Raw genomic sequence first — 24,035 nt, 5'->3', positions numbered from 1 at the left:
GGCCGTTTTTTACCACGCTGCAAGCCTGCAATACACAAGTATAAACCAAAACATAACAAATTCTCAATAACAAATTAATATAGTCCTACGGCCACATGGGCAGTTTCCCGCAAAAAAATGTCTTGTGTTGATCTCTACGTGCCAACTCCCAGAACAAAGCAAGTTGTCTCAAGATATTTTGGACACAAACCATTAGTTCTCCACCAAAGATTCTCCTTCTCTCTTCCAGTATTGCCAAAGAAGAAAGATCCTCTCCCTCTCTAATGGAGATGCATCCCATTTTGCTCAGATACTCTCCATGGCCTTCCTTCTTCTTCCATCTCCAACGCTCCCCTTCTGCACCTCCTAATTATGTTCACTGGACAGAGACCCCCACCTCTCACCTCTATGCCGCCAACCTTCCTGGTCATCTCTCTCTCTCTCTCTAAATCATGATTATGTGTTTCCAATTTGTTATTGTTTTTCAATTTGGTCAAATAATTTGAGCACTAAATCTGTGTAACGCAAAAGGATATGATTTTTTTAATTAGGTCTGAGGAAAGAAGAGATAAGAGTAGAGGTGGAGGATTCCTTGTACATGGTGATACGTACTGAACTTTGCAATACCGGTATTGATACAGAAGAAGAACAAGAAGAAGAAAAAGAAGAGAGAATGAGGCAGAGAAGCTTCAACAGGAAATTCCGATTGCCGGTACGAGTCGATCTGGAGGGAATCACGGCCCGGTACGAGGATGGGGTTCTGACGGTGACCGTACCGAGATTAATTCGTCGGCCTCAGATCGAGTGCTCCGGTTTGGATCAGGAGGTTAAATCAGTTGCTCGTGCTGCTTGAGCTGATTTGTGCAATTCATTGGATTTTATTTCTGTGGGTCAGTGGGTTTGACATAAAATATCTATCTATTAATTAAGTTCAAATTCATGATAATTGAGTGATAAGATTTGTACATGTAACTTTCGTGCTAAAATATATATATATATATATATATACTGTAGTCTGATGCCTCCATCGTTCTGGCACCACGTTACTTAGAAAAATAGCTTCGACTTTTTAGTTTTGTTTCATTGATACTCTTCTGTTTTTTTGGGCCTAAATTTACAAGCATCACCATTCACACGGATTAATAGTCAAAATTGATTAGTGGGCTAATAATAATTGAACACTTCAGATATAAGCCCATGGGCTTCCATAAAAGCCCGGTTGAGTCAAATAGCCCAACAAAGGTTACATTAGTACTATTATTTCGCAAAGACCCAACATAGCAAACATTATTATTTCACATCCTGGACAATTTCATTGAACAATTCAGACTAAGAAACAGTGACCTTCAGTGATGCAAAAAAAAATACTCATACTTGAATTTTTGTTTGGTTGTTTCAAAGAAGTATAAAATAGCCATTTCATTCTGATTATGTTTGGTTGTGAAGTAAACTACTTCACACTTTAACAATTAAATTAGAAGTAGAATGAAAAAAATAAGATGAAGTGGTGAATTAGACATATTAACTCACTCCAATTATAAAATCCATTGTCATAGATAAAAGTTCATTTCTCAATATCTTACTCCTCAGACGGTTCAATTTAATCCATAAATTTAACTACTAATAAACGAGGTGTAAAATATAAGAAGCAAGATAGAGTAAACAATTTAATATTTATTATCTCTTTAGCTTCTTACTGATGCAAAAGTAGGATTGATAATTCATTTTTAGACTAACATTATTTCTGTCTTTTGATGTTGGTCCTTTGCATCAGTTGGATACCATCATAGAGATATTGAAATTTGATACCTTGGAACATGCAAATTCCCTCGGATTGGATTCCTTACTTGAATTATAAGGGTGTGATTTAGAGGACTATTTAGCTGACTAGGCTAACTGGGCTGCTTCCTCCATCTACGGTCTCTCCGTCTGACTCTAACTCTTCTGTCTCTAGTTCTTCTGATGATGCATTGGATAGTAGCCATATCGACAGTAATACTGTATTGTAATAGCTTTAGGTGCTTTCTACTGCTACTATATGTTGTATGTTTTTGCTAACCAATATTAAATTTACTCTTTGTTAGATGATGGAGTAGTGAACTCTCTGTTATTGTTTGCATGAGACATCGATTTTGTAATCAAATTATTATTGTTTCGTAATGAAACATGTGGACTTTCCACTGTTGTCAATAAATAAATAAATAAAAACTTCATTAACTTCATTAACTTCATTAACTTCACTCAACGAAATACGACCTAATAAATACTAGTCATAAATTGCTACCACCTCGTTAACTTTACTACACAACCAAGTAAAGCTTCAATTTCCCTTTACAATAACTCTTGGCTCACTATTAGAGTGTGCTCCAGAAACAATGTTAATAGAAGAGAGGGATGGAAGCGGAAGGATTTGGTTCACTCCCTCTACATCTCAAATTGAGAGGGGCATATTTCAGAATTTTATAGGTAGAGTTCCTCTTGACACAGTATTGCTTCCCTTTCTCTCTTCTCCTATTTCTTCACTTCTAAAGCGAGTGAACGTCACGGACAACTCCGATCTAAACGTGTTTCACCTCCCATCCCTTCCCTTTCCTTTAATAGTTTAGTTCTGGAGCTGAGTCTTAATGTTCGCTATCACCTAAGTGTAGCTGGTGAAGTCTTTGAATGGCCTGGGTAATTTTTGTCGAATCTTCTTTTTCGTCGCCTTTTCGTTTTTTTTTTTTCCATACATATCACTAGTTATGAATTCTCACTAATTAGATTGTTTACATGTGTCACTAGTTAGATACGTAAAGAACATTAAATATTTAAAAAAATATGACACTCATTATTATTCATGTTATCTATTGTAGATTTGTAGGTACTAAATTTTTTTTTTTTGGCAAATAGCCCGTAAGCATACTAACTTATTAAAGCTGAGAAAATGAAACAGTTGTTAATGAACTAATTTCCCGAGCACGATAGATAAGACACTGATATCCTGACACTGGACCCCATACTCGTATTTTGAATTGGTAACTAATCCGGTCCACACCTATAACGCACAGGTAGGGGTGAGTAAATCGCTCATAACTCGTGAGCCGCTCATAACTCGCTCATTAAAAGCTCGCCTAAACTCGCTCATTTATCCGCTCATTTAAACTCGCTCATTAACAACTCGCTCATTTACTTAATGAGCGAGCATGAGCATGACCCAACTCGCTCATAACTCGCTCATTAAGAATTTGCCACATTTAATCCTGTATAATTCTGTGTAATATCAATCTTGCCTCATTAAGATTGATAGATAGTGAGCATAGTTATTTTATTTTTGTAATATGTTGATTGTTGTCTGTTGATGCTACTGTGAAAGTATTACACTTTGTTGGATGATACTGTTGATTTTTGTAATATTTTATTGTTGTTTGTTGGACGATGGCTGTGAAAGTATTATTGTTGAAGTGTTGATGATACTGTTGATTTTTTAATATGATTATATTTTTGTTGGATTTTTATTATATTTTATTTAAATGAATTATGATAATTTGTTGGATTTTGTTATGATCACTTTTAACAAATTTTGTTATGTTGGGCACACTATATAATTTTGTTATGAGTCATAAGTCATAACTCGTGAGCTGCTCATAACTCGCTCATTAAAAGCTCGCTCATTTACAACTCGCTCATTTATCCACTCATTTAAACTCGCTCATTTACTTAATGAGCGAGCATGAGCATACCCTAACTCGCTCATGCTCGCTCATTAATCACCCCTACACAGGCCCTTTATACTAGTACGGATCTCAATCGGACGGTCCATATTAACTCAGAATTTGAGTTAATGGATACGAATTCCCAAGAGAGTCAGTATCCTCTAAGATATCTCAACTTTGCGTGACCGACGTGTCCGTTACCTATTCGGGGGTGATTTAGGGGTCATTATTTGTGTGCTTTGAGATTCGTGCAGAACGTATTTAAACGATTGGGATTTTCGATAAAGTCACACAAAGTTTGAGATATCTCAGAGGATACGAATTCTTCTCAAGAAAAGGCGACGAATTTTTTTTGTCGAAACTGGAAAAGTGGAACGCGTGCAAACTGGAGAAAAGATTTATCATTTTCTCTCTCTTTTCCTTCGAGCGGGAAAATCCCGAAAACCAAAACCCTTCTCTCTCCCTCTAGGGTTTGAAGGCTTTGAAGGCTTTGAAGCTTCAACCGGCACTTCTCCACCGAAATTGCCCAAATCCTGGCCTAGATCCGTGCTAATTCCAGAAACCCTAGCCTAAACTTTTCTCCTTTCACCAAATTTATCTCTAGCCACTCACGCCCATGGTAACCCAACAATGACCGACGACAGGGAAGACTTCCACGGGGGCTCCGCCCAAAATGGCGGCGGCGCATCCGGTCGTACCTACATGTTGCAGCCTGGGCGTGATCTTCAGTCCAACTGGGAGGTGGATCTCGCAAATAAGCTCGAAGAATACCTCCTTAAGATCTGCTCCGGAGAGATGACTTTTTCAGAGGAGGATCAGGTTCTCCACTCGGTTAATTTTGCTGAAGGTACGTCTACTAAGCTCTATCTCAAAAAAAAACTGCCACTTTCCAAAGAAATTTCTCATCATGTCCTTCAAAAGATGGTTATTTGCAAGTCTACCTACCAAAGTTCGAAATTTAAATCTCTTTTAGTGGGAATTGCAGGGAGGGTACAACTTCAAAAGCTCTGATAAAAAGTGTTTTTCTTTTGCTATCTTTTTAATGGCTGCAATTTGGGTGTTTAATTATTGGAGAAGGAATCCTTTACCTCTAGAAGTTGCAAACTTTTGGCATTTTCTTGTAATGGCCGGCCCCAAATTGGTCTATCCCGTTTCCATTTTTGTTATGTGTATTAATTAATAAAAAATAATAATGCCAATCAAGGCAATTATAGAAGCTAGTTGACCCATAAAATAGTAACATTGACCTACGGATCACAATTTGCTGTGATGGTTTTGCCAATAAGAACATTGAAGTGAAATTTGAAAATTCATAGAACAGATACCTAGCAATGATGGTCAGGGTACCACCATGCCTCTTTGCTTCGGCTGGGACGATAGAAAAAAAATTTATTGATGGGCGGTCTTTTTACTTTTTTGGTGTAGCTGCACTACTTCTTCAAGGTTCGGTGCAAGTATACAGCCGGAAGGTGGAGTATTTATACTCTCTAGTTCTTCATGCACTGGAGTTTCTTTCTCAAAAGAGGTTTGCAATCTGATTCCTTCTGTTTCAGGGGCCTTTTCAGATATTTCCTTCGTCATCTGTATACTTGCATCTCTAGAGAAAATACATGAATTAGCATATTGATATATTGGCTGGTTTACATGATACCAAAGATGAACATGTTTTGATGTTGCTCTCATTATAATATAGTTCAGGTACCATGTCTGTTTATATATGTTTGTTCTAGAGCCACAGTGGCACAAATTTATTAGTTCTAGTTGATTGGCCAAGATATAATGCTCTGGCATTAAATGGTTGATACAATTAATTTGATGTACTTGACTGGGTAACTGTTAGGAGATGAGGTATAAAATAAAAGAAATTGTCCTAACACAAAGTAATTAAACAAAGTACAATGTACCATGATTTATTGAGTTAAAATCTTTGAGGTAATATGCTCCTGAAAAGTCAGAAATTTCCACTTGTAGGCAGCAAGACCAACCAGAGAAAGGTGGTTCAGACCAGGCTGATGGGAAAAGGCCAGACCCAGATGCAAACCAAGAAGAAGAGGAATTTCTAGGGTTAGATGATGTGCCAGGTACTACAACATATCATCTGCAAAAGCTTTCATTTTGGTTTCTTAAAAACCTTTCTTTAATTTTTTTTGTGGGAATTGACCATTTAATCATCAAAAACCTTGTATTGTTGTTTCTGTGAGCAGTGGATCCAAAGGGTAGTCTAGACAATTCACATGACAAGGACAATTCGAAAAAAGCTGCAAAGCCACCAGCGAATTTGATTGTAATGGAAGGAGACTGTCTGGATACCGGTGGTGCTGATGAGATAGAAACATACCTGGTATGGTACAATTGATGATTACTCTGATTTCCATAATAAGTTAGCCTCTATCTACTCATGGATACCGGTAATGGTAATTTTTCCAATTTCACTTGAAGTACTGATGCTAACCTGACCTGTAAAGTGCCTTCGTGGTGCTGACATAATTATAAAAACCCAATTAGAAAGCATGGAAGACCGGTATTTGGAACAAAAAATTTAGATGGTCATACTTTTGTGTACCCTTTTTTCTCATTTTTTTTAATCTTGTTCTTCTCTTTGTCAACCAGCTGGCAACCTGTGAATTCTACAATGATTTTCTCTTATTGGATCCATGCGATGCAAGATCTGTTAATGACTTCTTAAATGCAACACCTGATAAAGGAAAAGAACTTGAGCCTGTTAACCCAGGGAGCACAATCAAGTCCAAAAACCGACAAAGTGCCTACAAATCCCCTTCTGCACGTAAATCAAGCCGACGAAAAAACAAAGAGAATGAGGGTGTCAATGTCGATGAGGGTGTCAATTTAGAGGATGCGTTTGAATGCGAAGCAGGAGAGAATGATGCCAATTGGAATAACAATGATTATGATATGGGTCCCCAAGATGCACCTTACTATGGGGTTTCAGATGGTGAGGATGATTCCGAGGGAGATGACAATGACCCGTGGAAGCCCTTGAACCCACATGAGCCTGGCACATTAAGACTAAAACCTTTTAAGAAAGGTATGAATAGTATATCTAACATTTTTCTGATAATGCTGGTAGATTCTGCTGAGCATTAGCAATAACAACTGCTGGCACAGTTTGTACTTGTAGCTTAAATTTGTACTGTCATATGCCGGTAGTGGACCTAACTGTTGCGATAACAACTGTTCAAGTTAGGTTGTTTACCAATGTAAATAAGGTCTTATTTGAGGCTAGTATGTGATGTTAAAGCCCTTAAACCTCCCTAAAGCACTCAGAAAAGGCAAAAATGGAAATGAAAAAAACAAAATTGTTACACTGATGAGCTGACCAACTACTATAGTTGTATGGCTGCTTACCACTATGTACTGGTAACAAGTAATTCTTTGAAAGCACTTGTATTCATGTCAACATTACTTTTAGTGCATTATGTATTGATATACTCTTCTTTTGTGTTGCTTAAAACAGTAAAGACTCAACTAAGACGGCTCAATTTTAGTACAAAGCGGTGCATTCAATTTCCAATTGCAAAATTTGATCCCCGATTAAATTTTCAAGAAAAATCTCATACTGCACCAGAGTCTCCACCTCTTATGGAGAAGGTACTAGAAACTAGTTTGCACTGAATTGTTTAAAACTCTTTGTTTTTTTTATTTAATATTAGTGATGTTGGACAACAGAAGCTGAGAGGTCCCAGTTTTTGTAAATGCATATTTTTTTTATTGAGTTCTACTAAACTACAGCATGAGACCTCTTATTTAGAACTCATCAAACAAAAATGCCTGTTTAATTTTTTTTTTCCAACTCCTGAATTCTGAGGTTATCACTGATTTTGACTTGATAAATGCAGCTCATGAGGTCTCTTACCGTAGGAGATGAAGAGAACAAAGAATATTTTAATCGTTTCCCAAATAATCCTAATGATAATGTTGAAGATATGGGCGAAAATGACCCTCATGACTTAGATGCGGCAGATGCCTACATGGCATTTGACAACATGGATGCTGATTTACCTTCATACCCAGAGGTGAGCGTGTGCGCTCGTGTGGATCTCTATAGCATGCTACTTTATATCACGGACTACTTCATGTAATTGTAAAATTATGTATGAATGTTTTTCAGGAGAATGGAAATGATGACATGGATGCTGCAGAGAGTGTGGCAGAAGGTAACTTGGACTCTCACGGGAACCTCGAGGACTTGTGCCGTTCACATCTGGTTTGTACTCTTCTAATTTATGTGCTCCTTGTATGTTGATAGGTTGAATTACATCAAATATTTACTATATCTAGATAACAACCAATATTACTTACATTGGCATCTAATACAATGTTTTTGCTGGTAACTACTTTTTAGTTACTGAGTTGCACAATATTCTGTTAAATATTGACAACATTGCCCCCAAATCATTTAAAATAAACTTATATGCATGTTGATAGACCTCAATTTTCTACCGGGGACATCATTTTGCATGTAGCCAGGAAAACAATTTGTGTTAATTAAAGATGTGATGATTTTTTGTTGTTATTTTGTTAAAACAGTGAATGTGCGTTAAACATGCAAATACAATAGCTTGTAAATTCAACTAGGCCTGATAATTTTCTATGCAGACGTAATCTTATCTTCTCTATTCACTTTGTATCTTCTCTATTCACTTTGTATAATAAATTGAATATTGTATATGCAGGATGCACTTCTTGCTCGTGTAGCAGACACAGAAAGGCAGTCTGAGATAGCTGTGAGAGTTTCAACATGGAAAGAAAGAATTGAATATGCCATGGAAGAGCAGGTTTGTTTTACAAATATGTTTGCAAATAAAAAAAAATGTACTGTAGAGGTACTGTCTTAAAGACCATTGCAAATTAAAAGAAGCAGACATTATTTCAGAAATTAAGTACTAGCATTGGCTGGTATAGCTAATTCATATAATTATTTTCAGTTTGTATTCTGAGAACTTTATTTTGTTGTAGGATGCACACCCACCATTTGATATTGGCTTATATGGAGATCAAATTATTGATAAGTTGTCCTCAGAAGAAGCAGATGATAGAGGTGCTATGACATTTACTGCAGTAGTTTCTGGCAGGCCCAAGTACGAGGTGGCGCGTACCTTTTCTGCTCTTCTCCAGCTGGTACGTATCTCATTTCTTACTCACCTCCAGTTGAATTTGAATTTGAATATTTATATGCCTTTATCTGATGATTCTGATCTAAACTTTTTGTGAATTTGCTACAGTTGTATGCATTGCTTTTAGGGTTTCTGTCTGATGCTTTATTTTGGCATTTTAATTCATAAGATATTTTCCTTTTCTTCAGGTTAACAGTAGAAAAGTAGATTTGGAAAGACCGCAACCTGATAAAGACTTGGTTTGTCACACAGCCTCGAATCCCTTCAAGGTATGTTTCCTGGGACAAGGAACACAGCCCCAGCAGGTGCCTAATCCTGTGCCAAATCCTGGTGTCAACTTCAAATCACGAAAGAGAGTCAAGTCTCCTTTGAAGAAAGCTTTTGAGAAAGAAAAGAGTAGCTCGTCTCAAATGGAAGAAACTGCTTCTCCCATAAAATCACCAACTCAAAATGGTAAGGTGGCCATTAAATTGGGGAAGAATAATATAGTCAGATGTACACCGGAAGGTAAAAGACGGCGGCATTCACAAACAAAACCTTTAAATCTGGAGCCCAATGGATGAAAATAAGTTTGTCTCGTTAGGTATTTATTATTATTTTTTTTTTCTGACAGCTCCAGGAACTAGGGATGTGTACAATTAACACAGGTAGTTGTATGTATTATTGTCGGTTTAATTGGTTTAATCACATTCACCCTGGTTAGTTGTTAAAAGCTTAACTTCAGCTGAGGCAAAGTGTTTAATTTGATGTAAGGATCATGTATGTATGTATGTACAATCAGTATTCATCTCTAAGGGAATTTTCTAATTAACCGAGCATGGTAACTCTCACAAATCACATATTGCTTTCTTGAAAGAAAAGCATCTGTAATATTTCATCTTCTAAATTGATGAACTGGAGAAACTTCGATTATGTTTCATTTTATCTTTACAAATAGGGGAAAAAGGGAATATTATGTTAGATTTCTGTTGCTTCAGAAAAACAATAACGGCCATTATGAGATGGTGTTAATTATGTTGAATTGTTGATCTTACTGTCTAATATAATCTCTGTATTTTCATTTAACTCAGTGTGCTTGGCACTCAACTATTTCTAAGTTTCTTTTTAGTTTCAAACTTTTGGATAGGAACAGCTGTTATAAGATGGTCCAGACAATACTTGTTCTCGTTTTAGGTTTAGCACTTGCTACTAAAATATGTTGAACTGTTTAAATGTGGTCAACCTCTTGATATCGTCTTTAATGTTGTAAATGGATATGAATCAGCACCAATATAAATCTGTCATGTACTGCTGCTTCATTAAGGTTTTTTTAAAAAAATATATATATATATATATATCTTCATTAGACACCAGAGACGTCGGGAAAAGCTGATGCTGACATGCTGTACCTCTTCACCAGTTTTTCCTGAACATTAGTATCATTATCGTACAACTTTATGATCGCCATGAGCATTATATGAGAGAGAGAGAGAGAGAAGAGTTGTGATTTATTTCACAACAAAACTACCACTCTATGCTGTCAAACTGAATAATGTTAACGTACATTCTTGCTTTTTGGTTATGTTATTATCTATGAACCATAAGATGAATACAATACAATCCTTTACAACATTTTTTTTTTTTTTTGCACACAAAATTATGGTGTCCAATTTCACTACAGAATATCACGATTCCAACAAATAAGAGAGAGAAGAACTTAAGCACCACAGAATAAAATAAGATGCGTTGATTTTTTTTTTTTTTTAAAACTTCATCGCCATGACCAGACAAAAGCCAATCGCTGAAAATGGCACAAATTCCTAATTTAAAGCCACCAACTAACAAAATTATTTGCGCAACAAGTGAATCCAAATTTGAGAGACTGAAACATCATGGCATCATTGATATCACATGGTAATGTGGTAAATTACAACTTCTATATCAACATATTTGTAGAATTATCGAGGTAAAAAACAGAACACAATGGAATTTGCAAAGCTGGTGCACAATTACATCAATAGAACCAAAAATGGAAACGAAACCAAGAGGAAATCAAAATTTATTCTTGATGTTTTTCTGAAAAACTTATACACGACAAGTTAGCTTGATTCTCTTCACACTGAACTTACAGAAATAACATGATGTTCACGGGTAGCGATCTTGTATATATAAAAGCCTGACATGATTGCGCTGCAAATTTATCAAGGAAATGCTTGAATCAGATAATGTTTATTCATCACAAAATAACATATTTTTCATCTATAACAGAGATTTACCAACCAAAATAAATAAATCATGGCAGAGACAAAAAGTGTTAATTCTATAAATGAAATGAGTGTTGTATCTACTTGGGACTTCCTGTTTTATGGATTTTTTATTTTTATTTTTCTTGTTGGGTGCAAATTGCAATAGTCCCTTGCCATGTCTCATCCCCTTATATGTCAGCGAAATATTTTTTCCAAATTTAAATCAAGTTGGAATTCTCCAATTGAAAAACAAATTGCCAACATAAATCCTTAGAGACTTGGGGTATTTACAACCTTGCATTCAAAGTTGTGCCTAATTCATAAAACCAATTAAATTGTCAAGATAAAAGCTCCATGATAAATATGCAAACCTCTTTAGGCACGCACACAAACAATAGTAAATTAAATAGATTGTACTAAATTAATATTTTGCTTTAAGAGTAAAGCAAAAGAGAAGCATCCAAAAGAAAAAAAAACCTGAGAATAGCAACAAGTCCAGCCGGCATAACCTTTCTACTTTTAAAGAATCTCCATCCCATCAGAACCATCAGCACTAATGCACACACTGTGAGTGTCCCATAAATCATAAATTAGCAAATCATCAACCAAAACATTAATCTATAAAAGGCTAAATTAATCAAGGTCAACGAAGGAACAAAGCAATTAAACACAATTTAATCAAGAAAAAAGGAGACATAATTAAGGATTATTGTACCAGTCTCGAGGGTAAGAGCCAAGTAAGAAATGGAGTGGGTCTGGAAGGCTCTGAGGCTGGCAAAACCAGCGGCGAGAAGGAGGCCGCCAAATCCAATCCCGGCGGCGAGAGAGGCAGTGCTCCGCCTCTTCACGTATCCGATGATTCCTCCGGCGAGTACGAGCAGTCCGTACGGAATCGTCAGGTAGAAGTCCTCCATTAATTCTCTCTGTGCCCTTCTCTCTCTCTCTTTCTCCCAGTTCTCCCCCGATTTTCTTTGTCTCGCTTCTTGTGGCTGTTTGTTCGTGGTTTGATGTGTAGCAAGTCATGATAATAAACTTTGCAAAAAAATTTAGTATTAGAAACTGTCACGTCAAATTAGAAACTCTTCTTATTCTTTTAAGAGTAGAACTAGGGTGTTCTTAAACTCACCAAAGTGTTTGGTGAGCTTGACTCCAAAATCCGTCAAATCGGTTTCAAATGATGAATCAAAACCGTTGGAACCCGTCTATTTTACGTGTGATGCGTCTACATGTGAAATTTTTGAACTTTCGAATTAGTTTAGTATAAAGTCAATTGGTCAAAATTAGAAGGTTAATAAATTAATTTTAGTGCATTCATTTTTTGAACATGTTTTGACCGCTTGACTTTATACTAAACTAATTTGAAAGTTAAAAAATTTCACATGTAGACGCATCACATGTAAAATAGGCGGGTTCCAACGGTTCGGATTCGTCATTTGAAACCGATTTGACGGATTTTGAAGTCAAGCTCACCAAACACTTTGGTGAGCTTAAGAACACCCTAGTTCTACTCTTCTTTTAATGACATGTGGAGCCCAGACAAGGATTCGTTCATTGACAAGACTGATAACCAAAATAAAGTGATCAAAATAGAAGCTACTGAATCTCCAACCTTTCCATATGTATTTAAATATATCGGTATTATCCTAAGATAGTTATTTTGTATATGTCCAATATAAAAGTTTCAAGCCGAAAATTAGTATATATTATGAATTTGTAATTTTATTAGGCTCTAGCCATCTTGTAGATCAAGTTAATCCACAAAGTATTTGTAATAAAATATTTAAAAATGTTAAGTATTGCTATTATTCTTTATTGCAAAACTGAGAATAATAAATTATGGGTTAATTGATGTTTCTTTATGTTTTATGGTTGAAAAATTACGAGAGATACATTATATATATCTCAATTATTTTTCTTTTATAAATTTTAAATTTCTTATCAAAGAGTGTTTATATTTTGATAAAAATATTTTCCTACACAGGTGGCACCCCTAACTTCCTTTTAAAAAATCATAATATATAGTTTATGCTATAGTTAGTAGAAATTAAGAAGGAATAAAAATTAGAGACAATTTCATACCGTGCTATATTTACAGTCGACTCCACATTACGTGCACTGTTCACTTATATAATTCATAGTGCATATGAAGAAAGTGATCATATTTTGACAAAAAAAAGAGTTAATTAATTAAAATTAGATAAATAAAATTCAACAAGAAAAAACGAATTCTATATAAAGTTTAGTGATCTAAAAAAAAATTATCCTCATTTACATATTGGAGTCAAAATTATTCTCTACATGAAATTTTATCAATTTAATCACATCGTAAATTTAATTTTTTTTATTCAAGCGTCATAAGTTAATTTCCATCAACTCCACTCATATTGCGATGCATTATCCCATTTAGTTATTTTTCAATATTTTTTGGAAAAGATCATTGATATCATAAAGCGCCCTTTGGGCTGATTAATTATTTTTTAGTTAAAATACATAAACACTCAGAAAAAAAAAAACTGAATTGGATATTGAATAAACTGAATTTTTCCATTTAACCTTAAGTTTACAGATATTACAAATGACGATTAAAAATTTAGGTTTCAACAATATGACATCCAGTTCAAATTTTCGGTTTAGGATATTTTTAGTCTACAATAACAAAAGGGATTTGTGAGATCTTCCACCATTCACTTCCCTCCTCAAGTCGGCAATGCTCCCGGAGCACAGAATTGCTCCTCCAAATCTCCAATTTTTTCAAAGAGGCAGGGAACCCTTTCACTGGCAATGATGTAATTTCAGGACAGTTCTCAATGAGCAAACTCTCAAGGTTCAGCAACTCTGCTATTTCCTCTGGCAGGAATTTCAGCTGCACGCAATTCGATATTTTCAAGTGCTGCAACGAACTGAGATGATTGGACCAATGTGGCCCTAACTCAGCAAAGGATCTCAATTGCGGTGAATCACAGATGAAAAGCTCATGCACGGACATAAGACCACTCGAGAGAGACTCGGAGAGAAAGGAAACATTGTCAATGCACAGATGATGCAATTGAGAAACCCCATTCAGTGGATTGAGTGGTGGTGAGAAAATCAGACTTGGACATTTCTTGATCTCTAGCTTCTTGAGTGAGACTACATCTGTTGGGTTAGCAATGCATGCCAATTCTTCACAATCTGTTATACACAAGGAAACGAGTGAACTCATTTCACAGAGCAGTTCTGCAGAAAGAGAGCTTATGTTGGAACAATTGGAGATCTCCAATGATTCCAGAGAGGTGAGGTTCTTCAGATATCTCACGAGCTGCTTGTCGAGGCTGCCGCATGAACTGATGGTTAGTTGCTTAACAGAGGAAGGGAGCATGAAGCGCTCATGGTCCCGTATGATTAAATTTGGACAATCTTTGATCACCATATTCGTAAGAGAGGCAAGCAGTTGTATGTTTTCTCCTGGAAAGAACGATAGTTCTTCGCAGTTCCAAATATATAGAGCCTCTAAGACTGGTAGATGCTTCTCCATTAACCCTTCTCTAAGGGATTTCAAGCTCGAGCACCTTCGAATTGTCAGGCTAGAGAGGCAGGGAAATCGTTGTTTTTTAACCATTTTTTCTTGCCAACCTGGAAGAGTTGTGAACCCTGCACCATCTATACTCAATTTTTTTAAAGAAAGGGGAAGTGGCGGAAATGCTGCTAGCCTTGGACAATCACAGATTTGCAAAGATTCAAGATTGGGAAAACTAAAATTTTCATTAGGTACCAGCCACTCCTCGAGCAAAGGCATATCAGAAAGCAATAATTTTTCCAGAGACGGGAACAAAATATGATTGTTGCTTCCTCCAATATTCTGATAGCTGATCTCTTTTACAAGATCCATTGCTTTAATTTGAAGCACCTTAAGAAAAGGAAGCTGCTCAAGAAGGGGCACCTGCTTCAATTTTCTACACTCAATGAGACAAACCTCCTTTAAATCATGAAGGTGTTGCTCGTTTAACCAACTCGGGGAGGTTGAGCCACTGTAACAACTAACAGATAGATTTCTCAGATTTTGATGAGGCTTTAAGCTTTCGAGTACATCTTCATCCAATTTCTCATTTTTCACACATCTAATATCATCACTGGACCATTCTAGCCATAAAGAATCAAGATGCTTCTTACGATATATCATTGCATTAAGAGCCTCATCTACACTTCCAACAGACTCGAGGTCCATAACATGTAGCTTTCCTCGCAGCTCCTTCATTTGCTTCAATTCATCCAATTTGCGCCCATCTCTGTTTTGAACTTTAATTTTCCTCAGTTCATGTAAAGAGGCCAATCTACCAATATGGGGCAGTACACTTGCTTTATCATCTTCAACAATGAGATGCCGTAAGTTGACCAGTTTGGTCAAGTCAGTCGGTAATATGTGAATATGGCAATGCCATAGGCTCAACACTTGAAGATTGTAAAGACCGCATAGTGATGTCGGCAATCTTTCAATACCAGTGAAAGATAGATCCAAGTGTTTCAAAAGCTTTAGGTTTCCAATTGATTCAGGCAACTGCCTCAAGTGGCACCCCGAGAAATCAATCATTCTGATACACTCAGATTGATTGAACATGTCATGGAGATATCGGTCAAATGTCAGCTTGTAACCTTTAAAGAACATGATTGTGCGTATTTTTTTGAATTTGCACAAGCCGCTGAACTCACTCGGTTTAAAACCATAAGCACAAAAGGAGAGATGCCTCACTGAGTCAGGCACATCAGAGAACTTCTCATCTCCTACAATGAACACCTCATTGGCAGAAATTGATTTCGCGAGATCATGAATTAGGTTATGCACAGTGTATTTTCCACCCGTTGAAGCTTGAAAGAATGACCTATGAAGTAAATCATCAAAATACCTAGCTCCTACCTCTTCCCTTGTTAGATTAGCTTGGGGTTTAACAAAACCCTGTGCTATCCAAACTGATACCAGCTTTTCTTTCCCAAACTCGAAATCCTTCGGAAAAAGTGACAAGTATGCGAAGCACTGCTTTAGGTGTGGCAGCAAGTGATGATAGCTCAACCTTAGAATTGGCAAAATGTCATCCTCGCCTTGTTGCAACTCCCACAACTCACTCTCCATGATACTTAACCAATGTTTCTCATCTAATTCAGCATTCAATAACCCACCAACCGTTTTAGCAGCTAATGGTAACCCTTTGAGCTTGCTAGCTATTTTCTGGCCAATCAATTCCAAATTGTCATGCTCTCGTTTTCTCTTTGTACCAAAAGCAAACCTTTTGAAAATTGACCAGTAAGTGTCTTCGGCCAGACCTTCCAGTTCCAGCCAAAGATGATCACATGTGCTGACAATCTCAGCAACCATTTTCACACGTGTTGTGACCACCACCTTGCTACCTCTCTTACCGAATTTCAGAGGGTTGTATAGGCTCTGCCACCTAGCTCTTTCTTCATTCCACACATCATCTAGCACGAGTAAAAACCTCCTAGGCGCCACCTTCTCTCGAAGCATCACCTGAAGTATGTTCAAGTTGCTCAGATCAGACGGCCGTTCTTTCATTGCTGACTCGAGTATCTCCTTAATTAACCTTTTCACATCAAAGTTATCAGAAACACTCACCCAAATTCTGAGATCAAAATGCTCCTCGACTCTCGTATCATTGTACACCAGCTGAGTGAGGGTTGTCTTGCCGACCCCACCAATACCGACAATGGGAATTACATCTATGCCATCGGCACCTACCCCACCATCCAATAACATGCAAATTAAACCCTCCTTCTCAGTTTCCCGGCCTAAAACCTCAGTTTCAGTTAAGAAAGAACTAGTCTCTCTTCTTTCAACAGCCACCTCAGACGAGAAGCGGTTGATCTTTTGCAATTCAACCAACTTCAAATAATCCCCTACATCAGCGGCTATTCCCTCCAATCTTTCCAAAACAGTTCTTAATTTTGCACTTACATCATCACTAGAGGAGAAAATTCTAGAGAAACCAATACCTGCCTGCAAACTGCTCTCAACTTGATCCTTGAGCAAATGGAACTCGCACTCGTCGAGTACGTCATCGGCGTCGTAAGCCGCGTCTCTGAGAGATGCGAGCCAAGAAAGCAAGTTGGCATCGCTGGTCCTATGTGAATCGATAGTGGTGAGTACAGTTCTGATTTTGAGAAGTGTGTGTTGAAGCCGTTTGAGATCGTCTCTGAGGCCAGATTGAGAACCGAACTGATCTAACGCCTGAGATGCAACCTTATTACAGAGAGCATCTACGAAGGATTGAGCAAACCAACCCCCAACAGTAAGAGCCGCCATCTCTCTCTCTCTCTCTCTCTACTTCTCTCTCGCGCGCGTGAGATCGATCGAGGGTATGGTGCGGTGTGGCAGTGATGTGAGAAGGATTGAAATGGGAAGCAACAGTAACGGAGCAGAGCGCTCATTGTCTAATTGGTTTTCACAAGTCAACTCTGTTCAGACTTCATAGTCAACGGATAGGATTTCTGGAATTGTGTTACTATTCTCATTTAAATACACTTAAAACATTTTTTTCTCTCTAAATAATGTGAAATTAGTGCTTTTATGCTAATTTAATTTTTATAGGAATGATAAATTAACTTGGATTTGTATTATTTCTAATTATACAATCAACACTTTTTTTTAACACTATTCAGATTAAAAACTTTCCTCACGTTATCTGAATAATTTATTATTTTCTTAACGACCCAAATGCACCAATTTTAAGGGGGGGGGTGCACTATCCCACACTATCACAAGGTCATTTAAAATAAAAAATTACTTAAAGATTTACTCGTGAGGTCTTAAAAAATGCCTAGCATCACTAAAACAATATATGCATATCTGATATTATCTCAATTTGACAGGGCATAACACGAGAATTGGGAACCTTAGATATGTGACAATAGACAGAGAATCAGCTGGTGAATTACACTAGCAACAAGCTGCCAGATGTTATCGCAAAGGAAAGCTACTGCACCTTTACAACATGATGTAAAGCATATTCTACGAAGACCTCTAAATAAAAATAAAAATAAAAGCACATCTTAACAGGTACCTTAGAAATATACACCAAAAGCTTTGAGATAACAAAAAAAAAAAGTTAACGATTGCAAAACACCACACATATTTCCCTGTGCATACCAAGTCGCAGACTCGCAGTCATATTCTTTTCTCATGACATCAAAGGAAAAAAAAATGAAAATCCTACCTAGCAATAGACAAGTCAACAATCAAAAACTAGAAATCCACACAGATGATCACGGGCAATAAAATCAACGGAAGAGGTGTTGCAAATTGATTCCCCATGAAGAGGCCAGTTGTGACATTATCTGATCTGGAGTTGCACCGTCCCAATCTTCAGGAACTACATTTACTGGAACTTCATGTAAGTTAAACAGTATCTCTCTCTTCCCTTGTGGCGGGATGTCCAAAAAATCAGCCCCGTTTTCTGAAACCACCTCAGATAACTGCATCCACAGACAAAAATAATCTTGATTTATTTAATATGAAAACACAGAATGAAAGTTTAGCAAAAGCTAGCTTTGCACTTTGCCAAACTTTTAAGACTTTAGAGAATTCCATATTTGTTCTTTATTTTCCAGTACTGACCCCAAAGTTTTGAAACCTACAAGAAATTCACCTTTTCAGGATTTTTGATAATCTTATTTTCTTCAACCGTCAGTCACTCTTCTAGCCCAAAGGAAAACCCTGAATTCTGTTCAAGAGGAAGAAAAAAAAAACAAGAAAAAAGAGAGACAAAACGGAGGATCAATCAAAATTATTTTGTTTTTATCTATTTTATACACTAAATTCATGATACCAAATGCAGCTGTATGCATCTAATTGTCAGTGAATTTATCCAATTCAATTTCTCAAAGGGGGGTTCACTAACACGGATTTTTGGTGGCCCAACTGACATTAATTATCTTCGGCTATAATATTTCAAGATCTCAAGTCCAAACTATTAATCTTTTTCTAATCACAAATTGATAGGAGCAATCCCAAAAGTTGTAAATCTTTTAGACTGCTTTGTAAAAGATCAAGAGACCAAATTATGAATACACTAAAATGTATCCATTGATTAACCAAATCAGCGCATTCGTAATTTTTCTTACCACCCAGATTTTAAACAAAAAAAAAGTCTTGAAAAATTTATGAACTTGGACATGAACAGATCTCTTGTGCATAGAAAAAGATAAAGAAGGATCAATTGTTTTGAGGCTTTCATTTGGACATAATAAATGCGGAAAAGAAGTTGGGGCAACTTGTGGCACAAAAACCTTTTGGAGGTGTACTAGTTGTGGTTATAGAATCAGTGTATTCATGATGTACACAAGATTCAGGAACTTGAAACCAAAAGCAAACTCAGACTAACAGAAAAGGAAGTGAATAGATGGTACAGGAAAATGTGAGAAACAGAAAGGTAATAGAAGAGAAGCACCTATACTATGGAAAGAAAAGCTAGTAGTGCATTCTAGACCTTTATGAAGAAGCAAATGTTATCTTTAATTTTGTAACAGTATCTAACAATGCATAACAGTCTCTAATAATTAAACTGAAAAAAGGAAATCTGTGAAATGAATAGAATACCTGCTGAAGCCAAGTGAGAGCGATATCAAAATAATTTTCCTCCATCAAGAGCTGGCCCACAGCATGCAACACTTCGTTGCCGATGTCTGTAGACAGCTGGTCAACAACAGGCCCTGTCTGCTCCATCAGCTTCACCAAAAGATATGCATCTTCTGTAGCAAGCACCTCCCCATAAGCCGAGTCTACATCTCCCGCATGTAACGCATCCATCGATCGGGTCCATGCCTCCCAAAGTGGACCGCGCTCCTGTGCACCTTCCCCTCCATCCTCAGCAATCACCTCCCCATCCAATTCAGGCACAGCTGCCCGTGCTGAGACCCTCGATGGCCCATTATTAATATTATCCTCACCTGCAACCCGGATTGCTTCTAGAGTCGCTTCATCCTTCGAGGCTTGCCAGGCACTCCTGGCAGACGGGCCCTCACCAAGTCTAAACGGGCCAGATCCAGGTCCCTTCTCCCAGCCTCGTCTGGTTCCTCCAGCTGACATATTATTAACATTACTTCCTCCTCCTAGACCCCTACTACGATTTCCCATGGAACTGCTTCGGAAGTAAGAGTTGTTTGGATCCCCCCACCCATCAGAATCAGGTCTCCAAGAGGATTCAGGCATCATGTAGCGGCTATACTTTGAGGATGGATAGTCATGGTAACCACCGTTGTACTTGCCAGTAGGCCGACCTGGGGAAGAATCAAAGGAGGAGAACATGGGCCCACCACCAGGAGCAGAGCGTCTGACAGAGGAGATGGACAGATCACGTGCCATGTCTTCGACAATCCGCTCAAGACCTCGAACGCGATTCTCTAGTGTCACCATGCTGTCATGGGACCCACCCATGAAATCCTGATATTCATAGAAAAGGACTGTAACTACAAGTGATGCTATCTATAAAAATACTAGAACACACTCATGCATTTCTGTTAGAAGGAAGCTAGCATAATACATGTTTGCCCTCCTCCCAAATTCACACTACTGGAGAGAAGTAACCTTTCTAGCCACAATATTAGAATGCAGGTTAGGTGCATGTTCAATAATGTAAAGCTTTTATATTCTCGATAAAATCAAAATAAAATAAAATCCTCCATCCAAACCCTCAATATAATTAGTGGATATCTAACATGAAAAACAGCAGTTGCAACCACTTACGAGAACCCTACTAATTATTTGGAGTTTTTACCTCCCAAATGCATACAGGAGATGATATACTTTTTTTGGGACAATATGAGAAAGCAAAGGTTATTAAACATGTCAATTAACAATAGAGATATTGTACTGCTAAAAAAATCAAATGAAATTCTCCAACCACCATGCTCAAATCATTAGCAAGCATTTGAAAATTAGTAGTTCCAACCAACTGAAAGAGAATACCACTGGTTGTTTATAGAAGGGAGGCATTGATTTCAAATCGAGAAATTTTATAAAATGTTTTCTCGTACCTGTAACATGTTCATGAGACTTGCTTGTTGCCTCTCTAAATGCACAAGTTGCTTTTGAATGGCCATCCAATTCCCCTTATTATTCCCAAAAGATCCCTCTGCTGCACTTGATCTCAAGTTCAAGTTTGCACCTGCCACATCATCCCTAGCATCATCCGCATCACTGCCTCTTAATCTCATACTACCCCTTAACCCTCTCTGTTCACCCCATGCTCCATTCCGCCTCTCAGAATTCTGGTCATTTCCAGCAACACCACGTGCTTGCAAAGCTGTCTGATTATTATCGTTCTCTCCTGACCCTGACCCTGACCCTGACCCTGACCCATCTTCGTTTGATTTGCTTTTCTCTGCCTCATCAGGTGGAGACTGCACCTTGGGTCCCTTACGGAGCGGGACCACAACTTCCACTGCCAAGTCGTCAGTGTTCTTCCTTGTCTCCATTTTTTGGAAGAATTCAGGGTTTAAATCTTTTTCAGTTAAAGTTGGGGCCCTTTTCTTCAGTAGCCCAGCTGCTTTCTCTGTTAACGTGCCTCTCCCTCTGGAACTTGCTTCGCTGTTGGTGGGAGATGAATTCCCAGAATTGTCTTTACCAGATTCTGACTTACGGCTGTTGAGGCTCGGTTTTCTGCTATCTGACTGCTCTTCAGCATCAGCTGCTATTTACAAAACAAATATAAGTATTTCATGACACCGCAATTGAGAAACTCCACCCACCCCACTTTTTCTTTTATCATGACATAGTGTTTTATGTCGCATGCATTGATTGATTCATAGTATAGGCGAAAAACCATTTCTGACAAAACTCAGAACAAAAAATATATATATAAATGTGCAGAAAGCATAGCTTAATATATTACGTTTTAAGTCTTCATTTGCAGCTTGTTCTCCTGACATTTTTTTCCATTGTTGCAGTGCCTCTGCCATGCTGTCTCTAACTGGCTTTACCTACAGGGCCAAAAGAAATAATGATAATAAATGAATAAATGTTGCTCTCTTCCTGAGCATATGACTAAAATTAAAGCCCACTAAAAATAGTAGGAACGATATTCCTTGCCTCTCATCTTTCCTATTTTTGCACATGTAACAGGAAAAATAAAAGAACATAACATTCCTATCGAGCAGTTACAGCTGTATCAATTTAATTACTTATCCTATAGCTGCATTCATTGCTTTACTAGATTCCATTTATAATTTGCATGTTTTATTGGCACCACAAAACATACTAACTTACTGGATTAATGAGAAAAAAGTCCAGCAAAAAAGAATTGGAAAATTCAATATACCTTATCAAAGCGGCACGATTCGAGAGCAGAGAGAGTGGGAGCCGCGCTGTCCCCAATCAAATGGCTGGAGTAAGCCGACAAGACACATAGTGTATCAGCTGCGGCCTTTCGTGCAGCCCAGTCACTGTTATCAAGGCAATCACGAGTGCTCTGTAGCACCTGTTGCATATTCTGGGAACTGATTGCACCAACCTGAAATTAAATGGGGTTGCACATAGGTAGGTTTACAATTAAAGACTATGTAAATATATCAATCTGTGCTTCTAAAGAGAATCCATTTCATTATTCTTATGGGATTACAAACTGAGACTGAGGTCAAAATATTTAAATATGTACCGCCGAAATGGAACATACTGGCATATGAGAAGGGTAGCTAAAATTCAAATTTTCAGTTTGCTCAAAGGTCCAATTAGAAGAAATTGAACCATGAATGAACCTTCAATTAAAGAGAATAAAAAACTATTTAAAACAAAATCTAAAATGAAGCACATTCAAACTCAATAAAAACCATGTTAATACCTGTATCAAACTGTACTTATTCCAATCAATAACCCAAGCACATTGTTCTCATTTTTATTACCATCCCACACGATACAACTAATAAAAGAAAAGAAGAAAACAGAGTTAAACCAACCTGTGCAAGGCTAGAAATAACAGAAAGAAGTGCCCCTTTTGCGAGGAACCCCTGAACTCCAAGCAATTTGCAAATCCTGGGGCACAGTTTCTGAAACAGGGGCCCCGGATTGACCCCAGTGGTAGACCCCACAGACTCCACCACCTTCGCAATACACATAGCAGCACCGGCCTGAGCTGCCTTGCTATTCTCATTCATTACCTCCATCAATGGCTTCACAAACAACCCTACTGATGCCTCATTGGTCGCATAAATTGAGGCAAGGGTGCCAGTTACATCACGGCAAGTGTCTCTGACCGACGAATCGGAGCTCGGGTCTTTCAGTCGTCGAGTAATGTGGTTTATAATCTTTGGTAGGTGGCTCGATGCTGCTTCAGTATGGGTCGTGCATAGGGAAGAAAGCAACTTTAGTGACTCCCGACGGAGTACTAAAGGAGGATACTTGGAGTTGCTTGTTGGATCGGGCGGGCCTGAAAGCGGGTCGTGGGTTAGCGAATTAACTAAGACTGGGACTCCGTCTGGAGGGAGGGAGCGGATGAGCTTCTCTAGGTCGTCAATGGCGATCTGCTGAGTGTCTCGGTCGGAGAGCTTGGCGAGAGAGGAGAGTACGCGTGACTTGAGCTCGACCAGGGCAAGATGGGTGGAGACGGAGGAGGGTTTGGTGGGATTAGGCGTGGCGGGGGAGGGTTTGGTGGGGGATTTAGTGTTGAGAGACTTAGAGAAGGGTTTTGAGAGCGGCGTCGCCATTGGCAGGGGTTTGGATCTGTGTGAAGTGATGCGATTTGGGGAGAAGGGTAGAGAGGAGAGAGAAAGATAGGAGAGTTGAAACAAAGAGGGAAGGAAGAGAGAGGGAGAAAAAGATTAATCAAATGGAGTAGATTTCAAGTTTATTGAGGTCTCATTTCTGTTTTTCCCTATTTTCTTCCGGGAGTATTTAATTTCAATTTTATGCACCAGCCCCTACAAAATTATTAAAATTGCAACAACTGCTTCCTCTGTAAATTTTTCCTTGAGACCTTGACAAGGATTGGGAAGCTAACGTATGCAATTTGGTATATAAAATATCGGTA

At 37.9% G+C, this 24,035-nt stretch overlaps 5 protein-coding genes across 8 annotated transcripts; 2 read left to right on the top strand and 3 right to left on the bottom strand.

Annotated features, from left to right (window-relative positions):
• Positions 1-120: 120 nt before the first annotated feature.
• On the top strand, positions 121-939 carry LOC144575086 (HSP20-like chaperones superfamily protein). The gene is made up of 2 exons (XM_078325206.1): positions 121-405; positions 531-939. Exons 1-2 carry the CDS (start codon positions 264-266, stop codon positions 830-832), a joined length of 444 nt encoding a protein of 147 aa, XP_078181332.1. The 5' UTR covers positions 121-263; the 3' UTR covers positions 833-939.
• A 3,115-nt stretch (positions 940-4,054) lies between these two features.
• HEB2 (condensin-2 complex subunit H2-like protein) lies at positions 4,055-9,623 on the top strand. Its single transcript, XM_078325171.1, has 11 exons — positions 4,055-4,518; positions 5,097-5,196; positions 5,643-5,752; positions 5,876-6,012; positions 6,282-6,717; positions 7,147-7,280; positions 7,529-7,705; positions 7,801-7,896; positions 8,366-8,467; positions 8,649-8,810; positions 8,995-9,623. Exons 1-11 carry the CDS (start codon positions 4,302-4,304, stop codon positions 9,367-9,369), a joined length of 2,046 nt encoding a protein of 681 aa, XP_078181297.1. The 5' UTR covers positions 4,055-4,301; the 3' UTR covers positions 9,370-9,623.
• A 1,035-nt stretch (positions 9,624-10,658) lies between these two features.
• LOC144574709 (protein FATTY ACID EXPORT 5-like) lies at positions 10,659-12,048 on the bottom strand. Its single transcript, XM_078324746.1, has 3 exons — positions 11,747-12,048; positions 11,509-11,596; positions 10,659-10,975 (listed from the first exon to the last, which is right to left on the bottom strand). The coding sequence occupies exons 1-3, from the start codon at positions 11,943-11,945 to the stop codon at positions 10,900-10,902; spliced, it is 363 nt and encodes a 120-aa protein (XP_078180872.1). The 5' UTR covers positions 11,946-12,048; the 3' UTR covers positions 10,659-10,899.
• A 1,501-nt stretch (positions 12,049-13,549) lies between these two features.
• Positions 13,550-17,430, bottom strand: LOC144574943 (putative disease resistance protein RGA3). The gene has a single exon (XM_078325047.1). The coding sequence runs from the start codon at positions 17,318-17,320 to the stop codon at positions 13,673-13,675; it is 3,648 nt and encodes a 1,215-aa protein (XP_078181173.1). The 5' UTR covers positions 17,321-17,430; the 3' UTR covers positions 13,550-13,672.
• Positions 17,431-17,917: 487 nt separating this feature from the next.
• Positions 17,918-23,843, bottom strand: LOC144574599 (microtubule-associated protein TORTIFOLIA1-like). Of its 4 annotated transcripts, none has more exons than XM_078324596.1 (7): positions 22,966-23,843; positions 22,332-22,523; positions 21,906-21,993; positions 21,049-21,704; positions 19,613-20,455; positions 18,663-18,737; positions 17,918-18,489 (listed from the first exon to the last, which is right to left on the bottom strand). In XM_078324596.1, exons 1-6 carry the CDS (start codon positions 23,710-23,712, stop codon positions 18,705-18,707), a joined length of 2,559 nt encoding a protein of 852 aa, XP_078180722.1. In that variant the 5' UTR covers positions 23,713-23,843; the 3' UTR covers positions 17,918-18,489; positions 18,663-18,704. The 4 variants fall into 4 exon arrangements, with proteins under 4 accessions (XP_078180722.1, XP_078180723.1, XP_078180720.1 ...); XM_078324597.1 differs by having other exon boundaries at positions 21,049-21,701; XM_078324594.1 differs by lacking the exon at positions 18,663-18,737 and having other exon boundaries at positions 22,966-23,842.
• Positions 23,844-24,035: the final 192 nt, after the last annotated feature.

The sequence above is a fragment of the Carex rostrata genome, chromosome 23 (assembly GCF_964058835.1).
Source record: "Carex rostrata chromosome 23, lpCarRost1.2, whole genome shotgun sequence".
Classification (NCBI taxonomy): Eukaryota; Viridiplantae; Streptophyta; class Magnoliopsida; order Poales; family Cyperaceae; genus Carex; species Carex rostrata.
This window is presented reverse-complemented; position numbering and strand designations above follow the sequence as displayed.